Source organism: Haemorhous mexicanus, chromosome 2 (genome assembly GCF_027477595.1).
Source record: "Haemorhous mexicanus isolate bHaeMex1 chromosome 2, bHaeMex1.pri, whole genome shotgun sequence".
NCBI lineage: Eukaryota > Metazoa > Chordata > Aves > Passeriformes > Fringillidae > Haemorhous > Haemorhous mexicanus.
The window spans coordinates 1,375,680-1,403,227 of NC_082342.1; the positions used below are offsets into that span (position 1 = coordinate 1,375,680).

Below are 27,548 nucleotides of genomic sequence, written 5' to 3' on the forward strand. Positions count from 1 at the left end.
CCCCATTTCTAAGGCATCCCTTTATACCCATCACTTCCAGGCTTGGTGGTGCCAAGGGAACTGCTGACAGGGTAGGGCAGGGCATGGCGAGATCCAGAGACAGCTCTGTGTGCTCCCTCCTCTTCAAAAACATTCCAAATTAGTGATTCCAGTATCAGGAACATCATCTTGAGGTTGTTGGATGTTACCACCCGAGCCCATGCAGCCCTTGCAGCCACCACCAGACTTTTTGGAAGCTGATTACATTTTTTTCCCCCCTCAGAGCTTTATCGTGGTTCGAATTTTCGGCCACCTCCTCCCATGGGTCCTATCCAGGCGCTGGGCGCTCTGATGGTGCAGGGCTCCTCCCTCCCTCCCTGGAGCCAGGTGGACACCCACAGATCAGCCGGATTTCTCCAAATCTAAATATTTTGCGCCCTCTCCTGGGTCCGGATGGCGTGGCCCGGCCCTCCCACTCTGTCACCTTCCTCCTGTCTGGGAAGAGATGGGGACGTCAGGCTGGGGTTGTCCCCCCAGCCACCGCTCCTGCAGCCCCCCAGCGTTTTGCCCTTCCATTGCAGGACCCCAAAAATGCATCAGAGAGGATTTTGGCGTGGGTGAGCTCAGGCCAAGGGAAAGCACGGGGCTGCCTTTGCCTCCTCCATCACATACTGTGCTCCAACCCAGAGTCACTGTCACTGTCAGGACAGGGACGAAACTCCTGCAAAACCTGGTGGTTTGAGTTAATGCTGCTGCAGGATCACACTCTGTTCCAGCCCAGCCATGATGCTGAGATCTCTGAGCATCATCCAAGAGCCTGTGACCACTCTGGACACCCTCCTCATCCTCATGACAGCAAGGAGACACACTGGGACTGCCAGCACTGGATGCTTGGGTGCCCAGGCAGGAGGAGACACTGTGTACCTGCAGGGAGCAAGTCAGGATGGAGCTGCACGCTTGGCCAGCTGCAGGCAGCCAAGCTGGAGGGGGGCTCAACCCTGGAGATTTAAAGCAAATAACTTCAATCCCCTCAGGTATGATTATTATAAGCAGGCATGAAAAATGCAGTCATCCACATATATATTTTTATATATATATATATATATACACGCTGTATAGATACATATACGGTGTTCAGGCAGAGAATTTCTGCACTGCAGAGCCTGGGCTGGGCCACAAACCTCCCTCTGCTCGGATATATTCTATGTCTGTACATACAGTGGGTGTATACACCCATCTGAGAGAGAGCAGGGAGTTATTCTATACATCCTATATGTTAGAGAAGACCCGCAGAGCGATGAGTGCTGCATGCACCTCGCAAATCCCTCCTTGCTGTGAGGGAGCAGCATCCCAACAGAGGCTGGGGGAGCAAAGCTCAAGTCCCAACCCCATGGAGAGGGTAAGCCAGCTGTGGGATGTATGGTGACGTGGCCAGGACACTGAGTAGCTCTCTGTGGAATGCATCTTCCAACTCTGGGTGTTGTGTCCACGTGTGCTGGCTCTGATTGTGGTGGATCCTGGTTAGGAGGTGACAGCAGGGCACCACTGACACCAGGATGGGCCAGACTTGGGGTGCTGAGCTAAATAGGGAGCTGGATTCGGACTTATGGAGGTCCCCAGGCAGGTGACAATGCTGCCTAACCCAGCCCATGGTCATGGCTTCAGTGGGAAATCCAGCATTGGTGTTCCAGTTGCCCTGATGTCCCCTTTCCTGGTTCCCAGTCCATCTAGGGGTGCTCCTCCACCATTTTGCAGCACCAGCAATACCAGTGAGCCTGTGTCTCTGGCTGGTGTGGCCTCATTCCAGGCACTGGGGGATAGGGATGTCCCAAAAAGGATGTTTCACTAAAACCACCTGTGACACTGATCTTGAGCTGGAGAAACACATGGATGTGGTATGGGCTGAACCAAACCTTCCCCAGCCTTCATGCTGTCCCCATCAGGGAATTTTTAATTGAGCATGGACACAAATCATCCACCAGCAGCTCATCCTGAGCCAGGGATGTGTCCTCCATGGAGCTCCATCTTGTTCTCCACGGTCCCAGTGGATTTTTATTGCATCGGTGGCTTGACCACCAAGGTGCTGAGCTGCTGCTCCAAGTGAGCAAGGGAGAGAACACTGGATTTGTGATGGAGTTAACACTGCACCATTGAATGGAGGTGGATCCACCAGCAGGCTGGAGATGGGCTGAAAGTGCTGACAGCTGGGGATGTGCCACCCTCCTCTCCTCCAGCATGTCCTCGGGGAAGCCATCTCTGCTCTGTGGAGCTCAGACCCAAATTGCTCCGTGCCTCGGTGGCACCGAGGTGGCCTCGTGCTCTCCTAGGAGCCGTAGGTGATGCAGTGGTCGTGGCGCCACTTGGAGCTCACCTTGTCGAGGAGGTAGCGGGTGCTCTCGCGGAACTTGCGCTGCGTGAAGTAGAAGAGGATGGGGTCGAGCACGCTGTTCATGCTGGCGAAGGGCCGCGTGCACTTGTAGGCGATGGCGAAGGCCTGCAGGGCCGGGCAGGGCAGGGCGGGCGAGGAGCGGACGATCAGGTAGATGGTCTTGGTGAGGTGGAAGGGGAAGAAGCTGATGGAGAAGACGATGACCACGATGATGACCATGCGCACGGCTTTGTCCTTCCTCTTGTGCACGGCCAGGCCGATCAGCTCGTCCTTCTGGCACAGGATGCGGGCCATGCTGCAGTAGCAGGCCAGGATGGCCACGAAGGGCAGCAGGAAGCCGGTGAAGGTGAGGGTGATGCCGTAGGGGAAGTAGGCGGCGGAGCGGTCGGGCGCGCTCAGGTCGTAGCAGACCGTGCGGTTCCTCTGCGTGCCCGTGGAGGCGAAGACGAAGGTGGGCAGGCACTGGGCGATGACGATGAACCACACGGCCGCACACACCAGCCACGTCAGCTTCTTGCCCTTCTTCTTGTGCCACGAGGCCAAGGGGTGGCAGATGCCCAGGTAGCGCTGGACGCTGATGCAGGTGAGGAAGAAGATGCTGCTGTGCAGGTTGGTGTAGAACTGGAAGCGCACGAATTTGCAGGTGAAGTCCCCGAAAGGCCAGTAGTCCTTCTGGGTGTAGTTGTAGATGAGGAGTGGCAGGGAGCAGACGTAGAGCAGGTCGGCCACGGCCAGGTTGAGCATGTAGATGGTGGTGCGGCTCAGCGCCTTCCGCGCCAGCCAGATCTGCCCGATGACCACGGCGTTGAGGGGCAGCCCCACCACGAACACCACCGAGTACACCAGGGGCAGCAGCACATGCTTGAACTCCTCGTGGTAGGTGCACGAGTTCCTCCCGCTGCTCGTGGCTGTCAGGTTGGCCATGGCGGTGTTCCCAGCTGTCAATGTCCTCTCTGCTGGCACGGCCCCTCTGCAGCACCTGCGAATGTCAGAAGGGACAGCTGGTGACTGTCTCTGTGGTGTCACATACACCCTCACAGGATGGACCTGGACTGGTGATCTGCAGGTTGGGGCAACCCCCAGTATGCACACAGGCTGGGGGATGAAGGGATGGAGAGCAGCTCTGAGGACGATTTGGTGGATGGGAAGCTGGACATGACCCAACCATGGGCAGTCATGTGCAACCCCCCATGCCCTGGGCTGATCCCCCAGCACGGGCAGCAGGGGAGGGGGATTTTGCCCCTCTGCCCCTGAGTTCAGGTGAGACCCCCACCTGCAGAGCTGCCCCAGCCCTGGGACCAGCAGCAGAAGGACATGGAGCTGCTGCACAAAGTCCAGAGGAGGCCACAAAGCTGCTCCAAGGGATCCCCTCTAGGATCCCCTCTACTCTGGAAGGTCTGGGCTACCCACAGAAGCTGTGACCACCCTGGAAGTGTCCAAGGCCAGGTTGGACAGGTTTTGGAGCACCCTGGGCTAGTGCAAGGTGTTTCTGCCCATGGCAGGGGGCTGGAATGAATCTTTGAGGTCACTTCCATCCCAGACCCTCCTGTAATTCCCCAATCCCAAGCCACAGCAATGGATATAGGCAGAGTGAGTGGGACGGCACAGGACAGCGTGGTAGCCACACTTGCCACTATCCCAGCTCCAATTCTCATGACACTTATCCCGCACAGAAAGGCTTGCAGGAGGCCGAGCCGCTGCCAGCCCCCTCCGGCAGAGGAAATCGCGGCAGGATGCTCCGGTAGCCGCCGGCACGGCTTCCTGCGCCTCTGCAGGGGGTGCCAAAGCCCTGCAGCCAGCCGGCCTCAGCCCGGGAGATGCCACCGGCGCGGAGCCCAGCGCGACCCTCGCGGGCACTTCCAACCCGTAATTAGCATGGTGACAACGACCCCTGAGCTTTTCAGTCCAGCGGGCTCAGAGAGCCCACCCAGCGTCCCGCGGGCTGCTCTGAGCAGGGGAGGAGGACATCTGCTTTCCTCAGGGGCTGAGAGCGGCGTGGCAGATGTGGTGGCACAGCCCATGAGCCCCCTGCCCCAGCCCTGGGGCACATCTGTCGCCGCTTCCCCGCGGGTGCCACGGGCGCCCGGAGGGCAGCAGGTCCCGAGAGCCGCTTCTCCTCCCTCCCCTCCTCCCTGCCCTGCCCGGAGGCACAGCCCCCACTTCCCCTGCTGCCCTGGGCACAAAACTGCCTGGAAGAGGGTGCCCACTGGGGAGGGGAAACTGAGGCAGGGAGAAGATTCCCAAGCTCCAGCCATGAGCATGGGGCACAGGGTACCAAGGAGAGAGAGACAAATGGGTCTAGAGGTCACCCTGTCGGCTTGTACCCCCTCATTTCAGGTGTCCGGGGATTCAGCAGTACCCGGAGCACAGCCCAGCCATGGTGTCGGTGTCGGGGACACAATTTTGGGGTTTGTGAATCAGTCCCCTGGCTGCTGCACATACCTCCCATCCCTCATCAGCCCCCAGTGCCCCCTAAACCCTGCTGAGCCCCACTGTCACCCCATTGTCACCCCGTTGTCACCCCGTTGTCATCCCAGCTCCAGGCAGTCCCAGCACTCACCTCCCCCACCTCCAAGCCAATAAATGCTCCAGGACTGTGTCTTCCCTCTTCCCTGGCTCCCCTCAAAGCTCCCCCAGGTCCCCCCAAACCTCCCTCAGGACCCAAGGTTGGGGCAGCACCCACAGGAACCTCTGCCAACCCCCACCCCAGTGTCCCCACCAAGGACACTGGGGACAGGTGGCTGGGAAGAGGGGTCCTGGGGGACCTGGGAGTGCCTCTTACCTCTTGGGGGGCCCCAGGGTGCTGGGACCCACGGCTCTGCCAGCCCTTGGCACATCTGTGGGTGCTGTGCTCACCCCACTGAGCAACACTTCCCTTTCCTCTTTCACCCCGGGGAAAGGGGGAACAGAAACCCAGCTGGCAGGAATGGCTCTGCCTGGCACTGCACGGCCCTGGCACGGCACAGATGCCACCAGGGCAGGGGATTCTCCTGCCTTTGGGTGCCAGGATGTGGCTGGCTCAGGTCATTATGGATTATTTGGTCTTTTCTGTAATTTTTTAAAAAATTTTCCCCCTCGTTTTATGGCTGCTTCTCTTCATTTTTGAGTCTTTCCTCCATTTTTGCCTCATTTTCCTTATATTTGGCTCCTTCTAAATGTGGGCAGATGCTGGGGACAGGAAAGTCCCCTGGGACTGTGGTACCAAGAGGAAGAAGATGCTCCAGCTGTGCAGGTGCTACAGTAAAGCAAGGGAAACTGAGGCACGGGTACTGAGTTTGAAGTGAACCAGTGTGACCTACACCCCTTTTCAACATATTTTCCCACCAAAACACCCTTGGAGAACTTGACAGGGACCTGCAAAGGGCCATGCCCAAGGCTACCAGGTCTTCAGTTACCCAAAAAAAGGAGGAGCAGCCAAAAATAGAAGGGATCCCCCTAAAAATGGAAAATGAGGAAAAAAACCCTCTTTTTAAGAGGGAAACAGCACTGAACCCCCTGCTGCTGGGTTAGAAGGGATGGGAAAGCTGGAGGAGAGGAGGAAAACCCAGAACCCTCCATCCCAGTCTGCCAGTGCCCACCAATGAATGAAACCAATTAATGAAACCACACTGAGACTGTCAGCCTCAACCAGTTTCTGTGTCCAGGGCACGTTACCACCTCACTGTCTGTCAGGGTGGATTATCCCAAAAGTCCCTTTTCTCACCCCAAAATCCCATCATAGGAATCCCTGCCAGCTCCTGGGGTGACAGGGCTGGCACCTCCCACATCCATAGGAGCTGGTGCCCTGCCACCACTGGCTGAAATCCAATGGGAAATGAGACTTTAAGGGGAATAAAAGGGGGAGTTTGTGGTGATGGGAAGGGTCAGGATGGGGTCACCTTCATCCCAGAGGTTTAAGGTGCCTGCAGAGGAGGAACAAGGAGCAGGAAAGAGAAGTGGGGCTGCTCTGTGGCCAGATGGGGAAGAGATTAAAAATAATCACCTGCAGCCATGAGCTTCCCCCTGCACGTGCCCCCTCCCACCTCTTTGCTTTCAAACCAAGCCCTTCTCCAGTGCAATTAGCTTTAATTAACACCCTGCTATTGATTTGGAGGGGGACTCTGCAAGTTGGATCCAGTGGGGAATCTGCAAGATGGATGCAGTGGGGAATCTGCAAGATGGATACAGTGGGGAAGCTGTTGGATGTTGCTGCCCTGGAATAGGATATGAGGGAGGGCTTTGTCCCTTGGAAATCTTCCTCCGTGGTTTATCTTTCCCACCCTGGTCTTTGTGGCTGGCTGGCAGGGCTGGAAGTCTGGGCTGGGTGGAAGTGAAAGCTCCAGCTCAGCAAATTTCGAAGAGCATGAAAAGGGGGATGCTCCATCCTGCATGTCACTTTGCCAAAGCCACCACATCCTTATCCCCAAACATTTCCTGGCTGGTGCCAAAATATCCTCAGGTGCCCATCTGCCCGGTGGGGAGCCAGGCTTGGATGTTTAAAGGGAAATCTCCACTTAGTGAAGCCTCAGGATGTAACTATGTGGAAAAACTGGGGCAAATTTGGGAATTTTGGGGTACTAAACATGGATTGTTGGGCACAGGGTGGTGGCAGAGCCACTCTGTCCTTGGGTGAGCACATTCATCTTCCCACAATTTGGTGCCCCATCATAAATCAGCACCTCAAGGAGGCTCTGGGCAACCTGGGCTGTAATTCCCTGCTGGAAAGGGAATGATGGGGACAGGGAAGGTGCAATGAGCTTTCCCAGTCTCAGCTGGCCTATACCTCTATGCATGTAAATATAAATATAAATATAAATATAAATATAAAATAAATATAAGTATAAATATAAATATAAATATAAAATATATAGAATATATATAATATATAAATATATGAATATATAAATATATCTCTCTCCACTCTCACACACACACATATACAGAAACTTCTACACCCCTACACACAAATATATGTCCCTGAGCACATGGAGTCACACTCATGTTGATATATATCTCCATCCATATATACAGAAATATATTTCTACATCTACACACACATGTCTATGCAGACATGCTCATATATAGGAATATATTTGGAATACATACCTCTGGATGTATCCATGCACAAATACATATAAATATATATAAAAGGTAGAAGCCAGGCTACTGGCACCCACAGCAGAAGTGCCAAGGAAAACCAGATCCCTTGAGCAGATTTAAGCACATTTATGTGCAATACAACCTCTGGCACAGGGCTGATACCTATGGATGCCTGAGGGATGCAGGCACCCCAGACCATGGGAGCAGAGGCACAGGGGAGAATCCACCCTGCACCAGCCCTGCCAGGGGGATCACGGTGAGATTTTGAGCCCTGCTCCACGGTAAGAGCTGCCAAACTGCCCGAAGGGCAAAGTCTGGCAGCTTCCATTAGGAGCGGCTCTGGGATCACCCCAAATCCCAGCCGAAGCACGGCTGTTCTCTGGATCTGACCCCAGTCTCTCCTGTTCTGCCTCATCCTGCCCAGTTCAATTCGATCTGTTTGGGTCCAGTCCTGCCCAGTCTGCCCCCATCCTGCCCAGTTTGGTTTGACCCCGTTGGATCCCATGCTCAGGGGTTCAGCCTTGCCCCCTGGGGTCTGACCCTGCCCGGTTCACTCGGACCCATTCGGATCCCATCCTTTCCCGGTTCGGCTTGTCCCGTCCCCCCCTCCCCACTGGCGGCACTTACCGGCAGCGGGATGTGCCGGGAAAGAGCGGGCTCCCTCTCACCCTGTAAGGTCCCATCCTGCCTGGATGGGTCTGACACTGTGGGGTGCCTTCCTACCCGGTCCAGTCCCATTCTGTCCTATCCAGTCCCATTTTACCCAGCTGGGTCCCATCCTGTCCGATCCAGTCCCATCCCGCCCTATCCTGCCCGCTTCACCCACTTGAATTCCATCCTTTCCCGGTTCGGCTCGTCCCGAACTCCCGGTCCGCGGCACTTACCGGAGCGGGATGCGCCGGGAGGCAGCAGCTTCACTCTGACCCCTTAGGGTTCCATCCTGCCCTTTCCAGCCCCATCCCGCCCGATCCTGCCCAGTTCACCAAGATCCCATCCTGCCCGGCTGGCTCTGACCCTTTAGGGTCCCAACCTGCCCGCTTCACTCTGCCCCAGCTGGGTCCCATCCCGGCCCGGTTCGGTCGATCCCGTTCGCAGCGTTCGCGGCACTTACCGGCAGCGGGATGCGCCGGGAGCCCGCGGCACGGAGCGCTCGGAGCCGCCGCGCCGCCGCCGCCGCTCCGCCCCGCGGCCGCCCCTCTCCGCCCCGCTCCGCTCCGGCACCTGCGGGAGGGCCCGGGGGGGGGCTGGGGAGGGGTCACAGCTGGACCGGGTCGAGGCAGGGGGCAGAAACAGCTGGGCCAGCATGGGGGGCTCCCAGGCAGACATCTGGCTTAGGATCTTGGGAGAGCATCTGTATCGAGCCGGGTGTCGGGGGAATTCCAACGGCCCCAAAAGTGGGATTTACAGCGTGGGATGCCCACGCGCTAGGGAACAGCTGGATTGTCCTGGCCTTGGGTGTCGGGGACAGGGTCTCCCTCCAGCCGAAGGGGTCGATGCCTCCCGTACTCATTAACCAGGCGGTCAAAGCTCCGCGCTTCCTGAGCAGGGCAATTAAAGAGCAATAAGGCAAAGAACCCCGGGGGCACGGGCTGGGTATGGAATGGCAGATGCATAAACAGCACTGGGATGCTGAGATTCCGCTGGATGATGGGCTTGATCCTTCCTTTGCCTGGGAGCCCTCCAGAATTATTCCCTGCTTTCTTTTGGGGGGCTTGTGATGGGTCTCGGTGGATGTGGAAGGGAAGCAGATGCTGAAGGCATTACCCAGACGATGGAACACCGTACGGGGGGCTCCCCAGTGGGGGGCACCCAAATATGCTGTGAGAGGGTTTGGGTTGTACAGAATGGATGGTGCAGTGGAATGAGGCATCTGGATCCTGCTGCAGTGGACAACACGGGCTTTCATTGATCCTGGCGTGAGCCCACGGCCAAGCCAGGCAGTGTGGCCGCGGGAGAGATGGGCTCTGGCAGGATCTGACACAAATATTTGCAACCACAGCCAGGCTGGAGCCATCCCTCATATCCCAGGGCTGCCCGGGCTTGTGGGGTTGGGTTGGTGGTGGCTCGGTGCCCTTGTGAAATTCCCCGTTCCCTCAGCCTCCGTGGGGAGAGGAAAATGGGGGGGAAATGTGCTTTTCCCCAGAAAACACACCCCTTGTGCGAACAAGCCCAACATCCGTGGATGGGGAGCCCAGGACTTCCCGCAAGCATCCGGGGAATGCAGCTGAGGATGGATGAAGCTCATTCCCCCAATGAACTGACAGTGAAGGCATCGATCCCGCCTCCAGTGCTGCCCCTGGCTTTGGGAAGGCTGGTGTCCTCCTCCCTCTTGGCACGGCAGGTGTCCTTGCAGGTTCCCAAGGTGAACAGCCGGCTGTCCTGCTGTGGGGACACTGTAAATAGTGGTGGGAGTGTTAAAAAACAGAAAATATAACAGTGGCTCCTGGCTGCCTGCCAGCTCCAAACACCTCCACTGAGGCACAAGCCCAGCCCTAGAGCACCTGGAATTAATGGGAAATCCCCCAAAATGACATTTTGAGCGCTGATCAGGGATAGGAGAGGCAAATTTGGAGGCAGTAGCTGGGTCTAAAAATGAGATTTCAAGCAAAGCGTTTTTATACCTCTTTTTATTCATACCAAAGGATCATTGGGAAAAATAACTGGGGAAAGGGACTAGCCTGAGTTCCTCTTGGAGTCTGACCGAGTGAATTAATCCTTGGCAAAAAGGGCTGGCACGGTGGCTGGGTTTGAGTTTCCGAGCCCCTGGTTTCTGTTCCTCTGGCTGGATGTTGCCAGTAACTGCATTAGCTCCTGAGTGCAGGTGACCTTTGCCACTGCTGCTCCCAGGGGTAATTGCACCTTCCCACCGCTCTCCAGGCTTCCAGCTGCCAGCAGACCCCAGCATGGTTGGATGTAGACAGGAACCTCTGTGGTCAAGGCCAGGGAGGCACTTTGGAACAGGGACCGTGGTCTTTCAACAGCTGCAAAACCTCTTGGAGGTGAAAAGCAGCATTTTTCAAATGCTGAGGCTTTGTGAGGGCCTCGGGGCTGGGATGTCCCCACCACCAGACACTGGCTGTCCCCATGGAGAGGTTTCTCAGAGCTCTCAGGTTGTTCCCCAGCACAGACATGCAGAGATCAGGCTGGGTCCCTTCTGCCTCGGGCTCCGCTGTGTCTCACCATACCGGAGATGTCTTGCATGAAGAATTTCATTACATCTAAAAGCTGTTTATAACGGAAATGGAGTTGATTTCTCATGTCCTGACAACTCCAGCCTGCCAGGGTGGTGGATCTGGTTGTGCTTGCTCGTGAGGAGGTCACATTTGATGACAACTTTCTCTTTTTAAGCTCAGATGATATGGTCACCCCAGACTCCTCAAGGGCCATCTGCTATCCCAGCACCTTTTGAGACCCTGGATTTTTTGGCAGGAGAAAGTGTTTGGTGCAGAAAGCCTCATCTCCTGAGCTCTACTCTGATGGAGCCCTGCACCTTCTTGCTGCAACCAGAGTTCACCACAGCCAGAGCAGTGCAGGCAGCTGGGGTGAAGTCAGACGAGTCCTCTCGCTGCTGGACTTCTGAGGGGGAGAAACTGGTCACCCTCCAGTGCCATGAGGGGTCCTTCACAATTCAGACCTTCACAATTTGGACCTTCACAATTTGGACTGTCACAATTTGTGGTCAACTTTCTCTCTTCAAGGACAGAGCTGGGGTCTGGGATGGGGACATCCCAGACCATCTCCGAACTCTTCATGGTTGAGTGGAAATCAAATGCCTCCAGGCTGGCCACATTCCCTCCTTTGGGTCCTTGCCCTCCATCCTGAAAACCCTTAGGTTTTCACCTCTATGTGCAGTTTTTAGCCTGTGCAATGAGTCTGTGCATTCCCATAATAGGAATTTTAAGTATTTTCCTAAGTGATTTTTCAGGTCAATTGAAGTTCTTTCCTCATTAATACCATTAAATGCAGCACTGTTGACTCAGTTTGTCAATCCCCTTGCCAAGGGCTGTAGGGATGGGGCCTCAGGGAGTCCTAAGAACCCAAAATAATTTCAAGGCATGAGGCATCTCCCAGAGGGACCAAGGCCTTCCAGGAATTCAAACTCGAAGCAGGGACCCTTTGCTTCCCAGGAGAATGCAGGGATCCGCTCAAGTCTTGGGCTGGTTCTCCCTTTTCTGCAGGTGGGTCCATCACACCCAGCCACCACAGCAAATATTTAAAACACACTTCTCTGTTCCTTCCACTGCAAAGGAAATCAAACTGAACATTTATTTTGGGGGAAAAAAAACTCTATTTCATGTCTGGCATCACTGATGATGTTTTCTGTGGGGGCTACTCATATGTCTTTACTTCTCCCTTTCGATTCTGCTTCTCAGAAGATCACGCTGTGCCCTTGAAGAAGATGAAAGGGGAAGGCATGTCCCAAGTGATTTATTTTTTAAATTCCAAGAATTAGTCTCTTTCTTACAAGAAGGAAAAGACTTTTTTTTTCCTTTTTCTGTGGAAGAGCAGAATTACAAAGACAAGGCGAAACTGAGTCACAGTTTTCTCTTCCGTCATTCATAGGTGGGCAAAAAAAACTCCACCAGTGCTTGAGGTTTGCAGTCACTAAACCAAACGTGATGGCAATATTTTATAGGAAGATTTTGGAGATATTCCAGGTAATAATACCCCTTGATTCAGGTATAAGAGGTTTTTCTGCTCTGCTTGCTGGGAGATGACTGAACCACCACCTGTTGGAGGTTTTACCAGGAGCAGTCCCACAGAGGATGGTTCCATGTCCTCCATTCCCAAAGGGGAATTATTTCCATTTCTTCCCCCACCTAATCTACCAGAAAATCCCTTGGATCTGCTGCTGTGCAAGCAGAGAAGGGCTCAAAGCTCCAGCAAACCCACTCAGGGCTTGCTGTAAGGTTTGCTTGGTGTTATGGGCAACATTAGGAGCAGGAATCAGGGGTCTGGGGCCAGCTCAGTGCCCAGGACAAGGAAGGGGACAGGAACAGCTTCCCAGGATGGCCTGGGTTTTTGCAGGGACGTGGTGCTCGTGCAGCAGTGCTGGGAGCAGCATTACCTTGGCAGCACCTCCTAAACAAAGCTCAGAGCAGAGCCAGTGCCCAGACACTTCATCCAAACACCGGGGGGAAACCATAACAAGGAAAATACAATCCTGGGGGGTCCTGGCCATCCATTGTCTGCGTTTGGGCAGAACCAGGCACGGCTGCTGAACCTTCTCTTTTGATGTGATGGCTTGCACGTGTTTGGGGCTTTGGGTGGGTGGGATTCGGGTGCCTGTCCAGCACAGGAGTGTGGCCCGGAGATGCTCATCTCTGGAGATGTTGATATGGATGTCAGGTGTAGCTCGGGGGGTTGTAAGACCATCCTGAGCAAGGAGGCCTGTGCCTGTCACTGCTGGGAGTGACAGGGTGGACTGGAGAGATCCTGTGATGACCTCAATCCGTGCCTCAGTTTCTCCAGTTGCACAAAAGAATGAACGCCCAGCTTTCAGTTTCCGGGTAACAGCTATAAAACCCTCAACCAGAGCATTGGGAGGTTGTATCCCACATCTGCCACAGGTAAAACCTCCTGTGCAGGAGCAGCAGGCAGGGCCCTCCTCCCCTCAACCCGCCCGTCCTGTGCCATCTGGGACACCTGAGACCTGCCCCAGCCAAAAATGTTCAAGCAGGTCCATCCCGTTGGGGATGTGTTGCAAAACCAAGGCAGGGGCTGAGTTCTGCACCTCGGCAGGGAGGGAGGGAGGAGGGGAATCTGATGAGAAACAAGATCAGCTTGTTGCCCTGGAGCTTGCGTGTGCTGGCAGGCTCAGGAGCAGCGGGTGACCTCACTCACAGCACCTTTCGCAGTGTTTCAGCCTCTTGAATTTGTTTTTTAAGTCACTTTCCTGCAAACAAGGTTCTAGTCAATTCTTTCCTATTCCAAGTTATTATTTTTAAATCCCTTTATTCAGGCCAGGAGCTGCCAGTGCCTGGGTCACTCTCTCTCCATGCACGTCAAACCAAGAGTCCTGATCTTAGCAGAGTGGCGACTCCTCCAACTTAAGGGATAAATACCCAGACAAATCTGACATAAACAGAGAAAATGATGAAATGGTTTGATTTAATATATCCAGTAATCCTAGGCACTCTCACTTCCTTCCCAGTATTATCTGATGTGTCTTCTATTCTTGGATACTCAGAGAAATTTGCTCAAAGGAAAACCGAACAATAACAGACAGGAGATTAAAATAAAACCAGAAAAATAACGGGAATGGTGGGCAAGAAATTGGTTGGGTTTCCAGGAAGGTTCAAGGGAATCTCCTGTGCAGGGATGTGACTGTGCCCTGCTCCAAATCCCTGTTGGAGGGGGAGGTGAAGGTGCTGTGTTCCTCTCAGGATCAATTGCTGGGCTTGGGTGTTCTCAGTCCAAACGGGCTCATCTCAGCAGGGTGGCTGGAGAAGGAGCCCTGGGATGTTCTCTGGAATGTGCTGTGGTGGGCTCTGTCCCTGACATGTGGCTCTGAATATTATTCCCACCCTTGACATCCAGAGGCCAAGATGAGCTGGGACCAGGCAGCTGTAATTAAGCAAATCATTAAATCTCTGTTTTCCAGGCACTTGGACATCTGGTTTTTAACTCAGCCAAGAGAGGAAAGGCTGGTTTTCCCTCCACCCAGGATGAGAGCAGGTGCAAACCACCCTTGGTTAAGCAGGACCTCTGAGCATGACACACCTGATGTTCTCGTCTCACCCTGGCACACCTGGACATGCCTCTCTGATCAGTTCCAGAGTCTGGGCTGAGCTGCATCCCATCTCCTGCTGGGTGAGTGTCCAAATGTCCCAATCTCTGGGATTTTAGAGGCACCACGAGGCCCATGAGCCAACACAGCAGTGGTCTGGTTTGGCCATTCCCGGACAGGGAACCTCCAAAGAGGGCACTTCCCTGTGTTTCTGTGTGCACAGGGCTTTCAGTCTGCAAACAACCAGCACTAGGGCTTGGCTCTAGGGCTTGGCTCCCACTCTGCCAGCTCCTGGATGTGTTCCTCCATTGGCTCTTCTCCCTCTCTCCATGTCCCAGCAGCCCTGCTCCTCCCTCCTCTCCGTTCTCATCCCTTGCCAGGCACTAACATGGGAGAGCTCCCAGCTGTCAGAGACATCCCAATGTCACTCCTCAGGGACTGGGGACCTGTGTGCTGACTCCTCTGGGCATCTTCCATGTCCACGGGGTTGTGCTCCTCCTTTATGTTCCCAGGAATTCTTTGTTGGTGTGCAGGGCCTACGCCAGGGCCTGCGCCAGGGCCTGCACCTAGGCCTGCGCCAGGGCCTGCACCCAGGCCTGCGCCAGGGCCTGCACCCGGGCCTGCGCCAGGGCCTGCGCCAGGGCCTGCACCCGGGCCTGCGCCAGGGCCTGCACCCGGGCCTGCGCCAGGGCCTGCGCCAGGGCCTGCGCCAGGGCCTGCACCCACCCAGGGGAGACAACAACCGTGTCCACATTGCTTCTAGGACTGTCACATTATCCTAGGACTGCCACAGAAGTGCTGTGGTTGTCACATTGTCCCAGATTGTCACATCATCACCCTAAGACCACTGAGGAGGACACAGCTGCACCAGCAGGCGACATTAAACGCGTCAGTGGTGTGGTGGTGAAGGCAAACAGCCTGGCTTCTTCTTGTTCTTCTCTTCCTCCTCCTCCTCCTAGGGCAGTTAATATTGGTAGGGTTTATGAATTAACTTCCCTCTGAGCGAGTCTGCAGAGCCGGAATGGGGACATTAAACAAAAAGCAAGTGGCTTGTGACTCATGCCGTGGCCCCATGCCAAGGCAAGCACAAAACCAGAGGTCTCAGCAGAGCCTTGGGAATTGTTCACTGTTCCAACCCACGTGGTCCAGGAGAACACACCGGATGGATCCTCTCCCTAAATTCAGCTGGGGCAGGTGAAAAACTTCTCCCCTTCCCAGGAACTCTGCTCCTCAGCCAGCACAGAGTCAGCAGAACCATCCATGCAGAGACAAACCTTGTCCTGAGGGCCACCCAGCTCCCACGGGGATACAGATCCCGGATTTGGGAAGGTCCCTCTCCCACACCCCACAGGGCTCGCCTGCTCCTGCATGGGATGATGCAGCCCTGTCCTGCAGGCTCCCAGAGGGCTGTATTTTTGAGGAAGATGAGTAAGAGTTGATTGTCCTTTTGGGTAAGAATGAATCAAAGAAGTTTTAAATAGTAAACCTGTCCTTTCCTATAGTTATTTCCCTCTTTATTCCCCCTCCAAGCTGCTGGGAGGTTTGTAAACATTTATTAAAATCTGCTTTGACATGTCACGCTGAGTATTTCCTTTTGGCCAGCTTCTTACACTTTTGCTTCCATGCAAATTCCCATACAAGGACAAAGGGGAGCCAGACCCCTTTCATCCCTCACAGCCTGCCCAGAGCCCTCTCAGGGGTCACAGCTGGAGGGCAGGGAAGCTGAGACCTCCCCAGGATTCTGGCTTGGGCAGATCCTTTCTCTGATGGGCTAAGGAGGGGGACTGTTTCCATGAGCTGTTTGCAAGGCAAGAATCCAAAGGCAATGGATAAGATGATAATAAGAAAATGGAGCCAGAGTCTTTGGAGTGGTATCCACGCGATGAACATGAAAAATCCTGTTTAGACAAAAGAAAATGATTGTGCAACTGTGAGGGTGGTCAGCTGAGGTTGTGGAGATGCTCAAAATGCACCTTGGCATGGCCCTGAGCAGCCCACTCCCAGTGCCCCCACTTGGGCACTGGGCTAAATGGTCTCCAGAGATCCCTGCCAGCCTCGGGGCCTCTGGAAGGGAAGGAAGGAGAGGACACCCCTAGGCAGTAAACTCCGTGGGAAGGGGGGAGTTTCTCCCATGCCTGGGAGGTGACCAGGGAAGTCCTTGAAGGCACAGACGGGTGTGATGAGAGTGTGTCTGACCCACACTTCTGCATGATGGAGGGGCTGCTGATTCCAGCCCTTTCCAAGCCTTTTTGTGAAGCTTTCTCCCACACACCACAGGGCACAGCAGCAGTGCAGTGCCTGCCTTGACTCATGCAGCGGCTCTGCAAGGACACAGTGAGCTCATCCTCCTCCTGCTCCCTCCCCATTAAATCCCAGACATCCTCCAGATGTTCCTCGGAAGGATGAGCACCACGATTTTGTCATTAGATCAGAGACAAAAGCTCTGCCTGCAGTGGATGAACTTGTGCCCTCTGGAGCAGGTGCCCAAGTCCAGATGTTCACAGCACAGGCAGGGATGAAATGAGGAAGAAGGCTGGTCCAGGAGAAACATCTGGGCATGGTGGCTGCTTGATCTGCTCTCCTTGGAGAGGGACTCCTTTCCAACTGGTTTGGAAAGGCAGCACAAGCTCCCCTGGAGATGAGAAGCATTGGGAAGCACCTGCACCTCTCACACTCCTATGCACAAAGAGCCACAGTCACATCTGGCTTGGGGAAAAAGCAAGGGAAATGTTGGGCTGGGGAGAAACTGTGAGGTTGGAGAAGGACTTGTGGCATGAAGAGCCACCTGCTTTCATAAAATCACAGAACAGTTGGGGTTGGAAGGAACTAAAGTCCAAACCCAGATCAGGTTGGTCAAAGCTTCATCCAACCTGACCTTGAATGTTTCCAGGGATGGGACATCCACCACCTCCCTGGGAATCCTGTGCCAGTGTTTTACCAACCTCATTATAAAAAAATCCAACTTCTTGTATCTAATTTTCTGTCCTGTTTTCTTCTTTCTATTCCATAAATCATCTCACAGCTCACTGTCCATGAATGTGGAGTGAAGAAGGGAGTAGGGCAAGGAAAGTTGCTCTGGAGGGACCATCAAAGGGCTGGAGCCCGATGTTTTCCTGGGAGCTGCTCAGAGGAGGTGTGATGTCCCTCTGCCCCAGCTCCACACCCTTGTCCTGCAGCAAAATCAGCTTTCTGAGGGCCTTCAGCAGCTCTAGTCAGCTCCTCCCTTAGCCCAAACAACCCCATTCTGGCTCCAGCCTGTGCTCGTACTCCAGGGCTGCTTGGTTCAGTGCCCTCGGGGGTATCCTGAACATTTCACCCACTGTGGATAAGGGGACAGGGTCACTGTGTCCCTCCCAAGCTGTGCAGAGGGGGGTGGAGGCCCCTCTCTCCCAGCAAGGCCTCCCAGCACACTCCTAAGACTCCTCCCAGTGCACCCATCCTCCTGGTGTGAGGATGGAAAATGTAGAGAGAAATGGTGAACAAAACAGGGGGGGAATGGGTACAACCAGGTATTGACTGTCCCAAACCACCCCTCCATGCTCACCCAGCCTGCAAACCCAGCTGGCAGGGGAGGCATGTTCTCCCAATTTCAAAGTGCTCCCAGTTTATAAGCACAGGGAGAGTGTTTGTGGGGAGATAAGGGCTGGTACAGACGCAGGGAGCTGGGCTGAGATAAGAACAGCCATTGGCTGAGCTGCAGAGCACGGAATGGTTTCAGCATCCAGGGCCAAGCCATCCTGGGCTGCACCAGAGATAGGAGAGGGACACTCTCTGCCAGCCCTGGGGGCATGGATGAACCCTGCCCCTGTGGGACTCAGTCCAAAATCATGGATGTTCCAACTGGATTCCTTTGCTCTGCTGCCCTTTGCATTCCTGGGGTTACAAATTCCAGCCATAAATAATCATAACTGAGCATCCCCCAGCACCTTGATCCAGGCTCTGGCTCCTTCTCCAGCTCTCTGTGGCATCGTGGCTGGATGCAATACCATGCTTAGGGCTGTTTCCCCTGGAAAATCACCCTGGCTTTGGGTGTTTCCCTTCCCTTGGCCTTGGGTGGAGGTCAGATACTCCAGGTCCTTTTGCTTGGTCCAACATTATTGATGATGATCTTCAAGGTTTTTTCCAACCTTAACGATTCTATAATTCTATAACGTGCTGCAAACTTTTCTCACCTCCCTCCCTCCCAATCCACCTTTGATTTCCACACTGTTCTTTGCATACAGGTTGGTGTGCACTGAGCAGGCCTAAGCATCCCTGAGGATTTGCCTGATTCCCTTTCCTTTATGCTCTGGAAAGGATCTTGCTTCATTTATCCCTTCACCCAACAGAAAAGCTCATTTTCAACAGACAATGCAAGCCCTTAATGCCACAAACCAGCGGTTTCTGAATATTTGGGGACAAGGCTTGGGATTATGCAGAGCTGTTTGCTGCCTACCTCTGAATTACAGTGACCTCCCACGAGCAGCCACAGTGGGAGCACCAGGGAAATACCAGTGCCCCAGAAATACTGCACACAAACAGCACAAAAAGCCAAATATTTGTCCTTTCACACTCCCCATGAGGGTTCCTTCTGCAGAGCTCTCCTGGCCCTAGACTGGGATAGAAGGGAGGGGAAAATGTGAAGGGGAAGAGAGGCTGGAGGGGAAATAATAACAAGGGCAAACAAGCAGCACCAGAATTTGGGCAGAGCCTGGATGGTGAACTCAGCTCCTCTTCATGGTGTTTCCTAGGACACCACATCTTCTTCCTTGCTAGTTTTAATGGATTGCTTTAAGCAGGAATTAATGTGTGCTGCTGATACCAGCCACATTTCTCACCACAGCCTGTGGCAATTTGTGTGTTTGCACTTGGGACACAATGCCAGGGAAGTGCAAAAGGGGCAATGTAATAGAGATCAGAAATCCCAAGGAGCTTGGAAAGAAGAGCTGGTGCTCCAGCAATGTCTCTAATGATGGATATCCATCCACTGGGTGCACAGGAGCTGCTTGTCTTAGTTTGGAGACTGGGAAGTGACAGCTCCTGAAGTTTCAACTTTCTGACCCCTGTGGGGACAAGGGACCCTAAAAAGTCCTGGGCAAACCCTGTGATAAGAAGATAAATAGAGAGAATGCAATAGCAGAACATGTGTTACTCCTGTGTTCTCAGAGTTTGATTTTGGATGGGCCGATGGTGGCTTCTCTAAGACAGCAGGCGTTCGTGAGCCCACTGCAGTGTGTTTCACAGAACCATGGAGTTATTTGAGTTGGAAGGAACTTTTAAAGACCATCTTGTCCCAGCCCCACACCGTGGGCAAGGACACCTCCCACTAGGCCCCCAAGCCCTGTCCAACCTGGCCTTGAACACTTCCAGAGATTCTGGATGAAGGACCCAGGGTTTCATCTGCCTCTCTCTGAGCACTGGCCCCTCACTTCAGGCCCTTCCTGCCTCTGCCTCCGTGGTGAGGACCAAAGCCTGGTAAGAGGTGACCCCCAGGTCAGCCTGCCCTGGACTTTGCATCCCAGTTGTCCCTGTGGCTTCCAGCTGGCACAGTCTGATCCATAACCAGGGACATGGAGCTGCCTCACTGCTGCCACAAGATCAGGAACTGCTCCCTCTCCATCCTCCTTCCCTCTGGGCTCTGGGGAATTTCCAGTTTTGCTCTCTGGATTATGTTCAAACCCTCAGGCCACACAGAACAACAGCAAGGAAGCGAGCTGGTCTTGGGGAATGGCATTTAGGGGACAAAGGCGATGTCCCCATCCCTGTTCTCCATGAAGATGGAAAGGTTAGGAAAGGGTTCATCTCTGAGATCCCCCCAAGATATCCACAGGGGATATTTTATCTCCTCATGTGTGCTCAGCCAAGCAAGGAGTTGCACACCTGGAAAAAGGATCTGGCTGCATATCAAGGGCATCTGCTGTGCCCATAAGATTTCAGGAACACAAAGAGGGACTTTGCATGAGACAGCACTTTCACACCCTTGTGTGAATTCACAGACTTTGAGCTTTCCTGGGCAAGAAAAAAGGCTGTGTCTTGTTTTAGGGGTGTAGAAACACCATCCAGCCAAGTCAATTTGCAGTCTTGCACTGTTACAAGTTGAAGATGCTTTTCCTTAGCTTTTCCTCTTCTCCTGGAGGATCCATGCACAAGCTCAGGGTGCTGCCACTGAGCTCGGGGTAGCCAAGCTGTGACAGGCAGAGCCAGGACGAGGCATTTGTTGTGCCACAGCACTGACCAGTGACTCTCCAGGGCTCAGGCTGGGAAGTTAAAGTGTCCTGGCCCATGGCCAGAACAAATATTCCTTTTAGGCTCATCAGACTGAGGCTACATGTCTGGAGAATCACTGCCAGCCCCGAGTCTGCTGGCCAGAGCAGAGGTCCAGAGAGGCTGTCCCTGGAGGACAGTGGTCAAGGGGCACCTAGAGGTGAGCACACTGGCAAAACCCCAAGGACCAGAGTAGAAATGTCCTCAGCACAGTGTTCCTGACTCAAGCACCCTTTGGTTCCCACTAGCTCTGGCTGTCCCAGAACACTGTGTGTGTGTGTCAGGGAGGGTTCCCCAGCACACCCAGGTCAGCCAGGCTCTCACCACCTCCACCAGCCTTGACCTGGGAAGATGCTGATGGAGATGAGATCCTTGGGCCCTGGCTTAGACCATGGAATATGAGAAAAAGTCATTTTCTACAGCAATATTTAAGAGATTTTACTTTTCTCTCTTTACTGAGACTATCCAAGAGAAGCTTCTGCTGCAAGATGCTCTGGACTTTTCTTTGTAAAAGCCCACAGCCTGTAAAGCCTCTAAAGCTCTCAGATCCTGGAATCCCTCCTAATTCTGCCATGAATTAGTGCTCCACCCTCGGAGAGCACAAATTCATGGCCAACTCATAGAGCTGACCATCCCTGGGTGTTATTTTGATGGGTTTGATTTGGCCCAGATAAACCCCTGCCTGGCCAAGGTTAATTTTTTTTTTTTTTTTAATTTAGCAGAGAAGGTTCAGTATTGCTGCAAAATTTTTTCAGTGTGAAAAAATTCCTGATGCTGCAGTGTTTGACTGCAAAAAGGGAAATGACAGAGAAATGAGGAAGCTCCTGAGAATTAAGCAGCTGAACAGGATGAAATGTTTGCAGAGGGAGTGGAAGTGGGCTGAGGATGCAAGTGCAAAGCACTGATTCAAAAAGGCCCAGGGCAGCCAGGTCCAAACAGCAGGCTGAGAAATGCCACCAGGGGAAAGAAAATCTCCTGCAGAAGATCCGTGGCATGTCCAAATGGGAGGCATGGAAGAGGTGATGGACACAAGTTGAATGTGAAAATCCACTGGAGCTTGTGGAAGATTTTGAGGAACAACTCACTGAGAGCTGCAAAAGGAGTTAACGGGAAGCAAAGCCCACAGTGCAGATCTGCAGAGCTTCGTGGTGGTGGTGGTGGATAAAATTAATTGTGCTGAATTGCACAGTGCTGAGGAGGTGGCAGCATCTCCTGTGAGCTGTCCCTGCCCTGCTGTTCCACAGGGAGATGGGCTGGAGCTGTGGCAGGCCCCAAGGGGCAGTGGAGACCTCAAACACTGATTAATGTTTGTAAAAGACCTGTCCAAGACCCAGGATCAAGATCCAAGATTACCTGGATGGAACAGGGGGGGTTCCAGCCACCAAGACTCTCCCTCCAGCACCCAGCTGGAGGAGGCAGTGATGTGTGGAGGTTATAAAAGCAGGGAAGTTTCCAAAGCAAGGAAATTTTCTGGAGATTATCTAACTTACCCCACCTCCTTCACACAAAATCCTGCAGCCACAAAAGCAGGGTGTGATTCAGAGCAGGTATCACATTGCTAATTCCTTCCCCCTGTCCCTTTCCCGGTGATCTCTGCCAGCAATGGGGCACTGGGGCTTATGCAAAAACGCTTGAAAAAAATGCAAAACACATCTCAAAACACATAAATATATATTTATATATATAAGAGGTTTCACAAGGCACTTTTGAAAAGTGTCACCTGCTGCTACCAGGATATCTCCAGATGTCTGTAGGAAATTCCCCAGTGGAGACATCTCTGAGTGACAGCCTGAGGCCCTTTTCAGTGGTACTAAACCATGTCATTAAACCGGAGATTACCTGGGGTCACTTGGTACCGTGCACGGCAAACATTTGCTCTTACTGGAAAAGGATTGTTTTTTATCCCTCCCTGCTTTTGTGAGCACTTTATCTGCAGGGTAATGAGGGAACTGAGTCTTTCTCTTGCCTTTTTTCCTACTAAATTGGGTTTCTTACAGTCTGCAGACTGATCCTCCTCCCACACAGGGTCAACGTCAAGTGTGCGTCCACCAGTTTCACAATAATCCCATTAACTTGAAACCGGACAGAACCCACAAAGCCAGCCCTGGGCAAGGCTGGGGCAGCAGGCACTTTGTGACTGGGTGGCTGAACCAAAATTTGGGAGGAAAACATGATTCCGGTCAGAGGGAGGTCAAAGGCAGCAGTTTCTTTTGATTTCTTTTAACCCTTGCCTATTTTGGTAAAATAAATTAGTGGAGGCTGTTTGGGTTTTTTGCTTTTGTTTGGTTGGTTTTTGTTGTTGTTGAAAAAGAAGTGTCTTTTTGAAATGGAAAATCAAGTGCTTTGTATCAGAAAAGTAAGAAGGGGAATAATTCTATCTCCCAAAATTATGATGTTTTTCTGGGACTTGAGTTATTTATAGAGATCACAGAATCATTCGGGTGGGAAGGGACCTTAAAGATCAGCCAGTTCCACCCCCTGCCACAGGAAAGAACACCTCCCACTATCCCAGGTTGCTCTAAGCTCCACCCAACCTGGCCTTGGACACTTCCATCCCCATCTTCTTTATTCTCCCCCAAAATATCTCCACCCTCAAGTAAAGATCAGCATCTGAGCAGCAGAGCAACACCTTGGTGGTAAATCTTTGTGCGGAATGATTCACCCTCCTTGGACGTCACAGGCTGGATCCATAGCCCTGGGCTGGGAATGTCCAGATTAATCATTGCACCACCACTGGCACGGTTTGGACCCAGACTCCTCCAAAGCAGCTCCTGTTTTTTGGGGGATGCCCATCTGGATGTGTCCACCTGGGCATCTTGAGTGCCTCAAGAGGGTCCACGGGGTCCTGGAGGGCTCATCTCTGTCTTGTGGGCTCATACTGGGGTCTTGTGCCAACATCTCTCCCAGGACAGGCTTTAACCACCCAAACCAGTGTCTGATGGGCCAAAGCAGGGGGGAGGAGACCCCCAAAACACCACACACCCCCAAAACACCAGGTGCCCCCCCAAACACCCATCAAGCAGGCAGCTGAAGGAGGAACCCAGAGGGGGGCAGAGCTCTTCCTCCATCTATGGGCAACCAGGAGGAAGAGCAGCTGCTACGAATCCAAATTTGCAGCACATTTCAATCCAGCTGCGTTCTGGGGATGCTCCAAGAGTTACCATAATTGGGACCAAAAATTGGAAATATTTTGGTGATGAGGGGGATTTTGATGCTTCATGGGATTGCTGGAACGTGCTGCTGTTGCTCCAGACTTTGTGCTGCCTCACATCACCAGCCAAATGCTGAAGTGCAGAGATGGGTTGCAACATCTGGGAAGCATTGCCTCAGAAGGGATGATGGATTTCAAGGAAATGACCTCATAACATTTGGATGAGGGTCAGGACAGTGGGGTATTAATCACCACATGGAATTGGCATCCTGGGACAGGGGCACTCGCTGCTGCCCACAGCCCTGGCTCATCCTCACGTTGTTTAATCCACACCTAAAGATTCCACCCCCCTGGCACTGCTGCTGCTCCCCACAGCAGGAGCTGACCACAGAGGGGTCCCCGAGCCCAGACCACCCTGCTGGGGCCCCATTTGCCTGAGGAGGAGCAGATGGGGAGGCACGAGCTGGGAAGCTGCTCCAGGGCTTTTAAGACTTCCCTGGCACCCCCTCGGAGTTCCTTGGATCCCATGTGCCAGAGGGGATTGGGGCTGGAATGGGAGTGCAGATGGGCTTGGAAACATGGGCTTGGGAATGCTGAGGCTGGTGATGCTGCAGTGACAGCGATGCCCACCCACCCACTGCCCCCAGGGAGTTATTTTTGGGTCCCAGCTCTGTGAGCTCAGCCTGGGAGGATGCTGGAGGGTGAGGCTTCGGAGTATTGGCATCTTGCTGAGAACAGGGCTGCAGAAGCTATTTAGGGACAATTTGGGTCATTTAGCAACTCCCAGCTGGGCTGCTTTGCCCAGGGAGGACCAGAAGAGTGGATCCCCTGAACACCTCCCCCTTCCTGCAGCGAGAGGATGGCACCAAGGAGCTGGACACCCCACACGAGCTCCCAGCCTGCTCTGCAGTCCCATCCCAAGGCTCCTTTGGGACCAGATGGACTCGTTCCACAGGCCATGAGGGGTGTTAAACCCGCACCCTGTTTGCAAACAGGCTGTGCTGGCACCCACGTGGCACCTTGTCCTGCTGCCAGGCTGCAAAATGCACCCAAGGCACGGAGCAGGAGCAGGAGCAGGAGCAGGAGCAGGGCAAGGACCGCATCCGGCTGGGGGTGGTGGAGCTGCTCACCTGGAGAAGCTCAGGAGCCACATCCCATCCTGCTGCTTCTCAGCAGAGGAGGTTTGCAGGGAGCTCCAGGGCCCAGATGAATGACTGATCAGGGGCATCTGAAATAAACTCATTTCCAAAGGCAGTGATGGTGGGGAAGCCCCACCATACACCAAAGTCCTTCTCCATGTGGCTTCCAAGTGGCCTCCACCTCCATCCATACACATCCATCCTTTCCTGAAGGTGTCCAGACAGTTTCCAACCCACTTGCCCCAGCTGAGGAAAAGGATGGCAGCATGTTAAATGAGCATCAAGGCTTCCCTTAGGGGAAGGGATGGAACTGGAACAGCAGGTAGGAGACTGGATGATGAATTGATGGTGACCAGCTCTTCCCCTGTCATTAAAACCACAGATCACAGGAGGAGAAACCACACAAGGGAAACTTCAGAGCGAACAGAAAACTTCCCCATTCCCTGGAAAGTGCCATGCATGAAAATCAGGACCTGCCTGGAGTGGCTGTGAGTGCCACAATCCCAGCCTGGGCACAAGGACCCTGCTGCTGGCACATCCCCTTGGCACCAGCAGAGGACTCTGCTGCTGCAGGTTCAGCCTATTCAGCTAAATTGTTTCTCCATTAAAAATCAGCCCAGGATGGAATTTGCACTGCTGGGCCCAGCATCCTCCATGTACCTCCCACCATCTCCCAAGGTCCCCCAGAGGCTGAGATCACAAGAAACCTCTCACCCTTTCTTTCCAGTTTCAAAGTTGGGAGCTCAGTGGTTTGAGGGCATCTCGAGGCTCCCCCAGGATTTAAGGGGGGCTGGGAATGGGGTTGTGACATGGTGCCTTTCCACAGTGAGTGGCAAAAGCAGAGGAGAAGGGTCTGGTGGGAGAATCTCCTGCTCTCCCACCAGCAGCATCAAAGGGGGCTGCAAAACCCATCCAGGGGTTTGGGGGTGCTACAAAAGTGGGAGCCCCCAGCGCCGAGCTGAGACCTTGTAGCTCATTTCAGGAGTGAGGAGCCACAGCCAGGAAGGTTTCAGCTGGCTGGGAGGATTTGTGGAATTGCTGTTCTTGTCTTAATTAGGTTTTGGTGTTTTCCTGGCTGATTATTTTCTGAATTTTTTGGCTGTTTTTTTTTTTTTTTTCTGAATGCTTTCCTCTGCCCTTGGGAGATCAGGCAAAAGGCTTGAGGGTTCAAACCCTTCTCCAATCCCAAAGCATGGAAAAGTGGGGTTGTGGGCATCTGTGTACCTATATACAACACATGCACGTGTGCCTACATGTGCACAAACAAGCTCCTGCCCAAAACAGCCCCCAAAATGTTGGTGTTTAGCCAGGGCTTAAAACTGCAAGTATTTGAGGAGAAATCATTTTTTAAAAGGGTTATTTTAAACTTTCGGGTTTTCATGAGCATTTATTTGTCAGAGTCTGCAAATATTGGTATTGAAGCTGTGAAAGTCTTCAAATAAACTCCTCACAAAGCCGGGTGATTGACGTGTTATTTCAAACACCCACTGGCTCAGTTTCTCCCTGAGCAACTGCTGCCTTGGCCCATCCATACGGGGGGAATTTCTGCAATAATATTGGGTTGTGGGATTTGGGAATTTCCCCCATGTTTGAACACAGCTTTGGCCTGCTGGGTGGCCTTTGGGCCTCTCACCTTCCCTCACACATCACTCTCCCAGGTCACCTCAGGCTCTGCCATGGGGGAGGTTTCTCTGGTGTCTAAAACAGATTTTGAGCTGTTGGGTGACAACTCCTTCATGTCACAATTTCCCATTAAATTATTAGGAGCTCAACAGTGTGGCAACTTTGTGCCTGAATCAAACCGGCCAGGGATAACTTGGAGGGGCAGACAGACTTGTTCCTCTGGAGAATCCAGCCCCCAAGGCAGAAAAGCAGAATAAAAATGGAGACAGGACTTGGAAAAAGAGGTGGATGCACCAAGTGTTTACAGCAACAACATGGCCCGTTGCCTGCCACAGTCCCATTAAGGGCCTGCTTCCTAGGAAGGCATGATCAGGAAGGAAAAGCTCTCCACTTGGATGCTGGGAAGGTCCAGCAGAAGTGTGCATCCCTCCTGCCCATGTGGCAGATTTGTTTCCTTGGCTGGAAACCATCAGTGCTCTTAACTTTCCCTTCCTGCTGCCTGTGCTAAGGGATATTTAGAAAAAGTGGTTTGTGGGCACTTGGCGTGGCTGGGTGGCTTTTTTCTGCTCATTCCTCTGCACAACCTCTGTGCTCCCCATCAGTGGCTGTTCCTCTTCCTCAATTCTCATTCTTGGGTTTGGGTGACTCAGGGCTGGTATGAGCTGTGCAGAGTCATTGCAGTAAAGATTTGGGAATGATGCTCTAAATCCCAGAAGTGAAACCTATTCATGTGTGAGCCCTTGGTCCCATTGCCCCCAGAGAGAAACCCCAAAACCTGGGCTGAAATCAAGAGGGGCTTTTCAGAGGTTGCATCCTGGGATATCTGATTTAGCAATTCTGGGGCTCACAGCTATTGCTCTGGCGTTGTGCTTTTGAGACCTTGTGTTTTGGCAGCTCTAAGGGCTGCAAAGTTCTTGAAAAGAGTAAGCAAAGCAAAGCTTTCTGCCCTGGTGCAGGGGACCATGAAGGGCTTCTGTCCCACAGGGGGTGATGAGTGACTGTGGCTGCCCCTTAAAGACACTGCTGGGACACCAAGTGTAAAATGATTTGAAAACAGCTTCAGGATGAAAAGTGAAGGAATTCATAGAACCAGAGAGTCATGGAAACACAGAAGGGTTGGAAAGGATCTTAAAGATCATCTCATTATAACTCCACTGCCATGGGCAGGGACACCTTGCACCAGCCCTGTCCAGCCTGCTCTTGAACACTTCCAGG

At 53.2% G+C, this 27,548-nt stretch overlaps 1 protein-coding gene across 4 annotated transcripts; it reads right to left on the minus strand.

Moving 5' to 3' along the window:
* P2RY6 (pyrimidinergic receptor P2Y6) lies at window positions 1–8,630 on the minus strand. Of its 4 annotated transcripts, none has more exons than XM_059871428.1 (2): window positions 8,559–8,630; window positions 1–3,347 (listed from the first exon to the last, which is right to left on the minus strand). In XM_059871428.1, exon 2 carries the CDS (start codon window positions 3,290–3,292, stop codon window positions 2,303–2,305), a length of 990 nt encoding a protein of 329 aa, XP_059727411.1. In that variant the 5' UTR covers window positions 3,293–3,347; window positions 8,559–8,630; the 3' UTR covers window positions 1–2,302. The 4 variants fall into 4 exon arrangements, with proteins under 4 accessions (XP_059727411.1, XP_059727418.1, XP_059727394.1 ...); XM_059871435.1 differs by lacking the exon at window positions 8,559–8,630 and adding an exon at window positions 8,332–8,485; XM_059871411.1 differs by lacking the exon at window positions 8,559–8,630 and adding an exon at window positions 8,075–8,178.
* Between the last annotated feature and the right edge of the window lie 18,918 nt (window positions 8,631–27,548).

Excerpts from the sequence above, each read along its gene's own strand:
- P2RY6 (XM_059871411.1), bottom strand. The coding sequence starts at position 8,130 with ATGGGACCTTACAGGGTGAGAGGGAGCCCGCTCTTTCCCGGCACATCC. Across the intron at positions 3,348-8,074 it reads CCCGGCACATCCCGCTGCCG|GTGCTGCAGAGGGGCCGTGC; the intron begins GTAAGTGCCGCC and ends TGACATTCGCAG.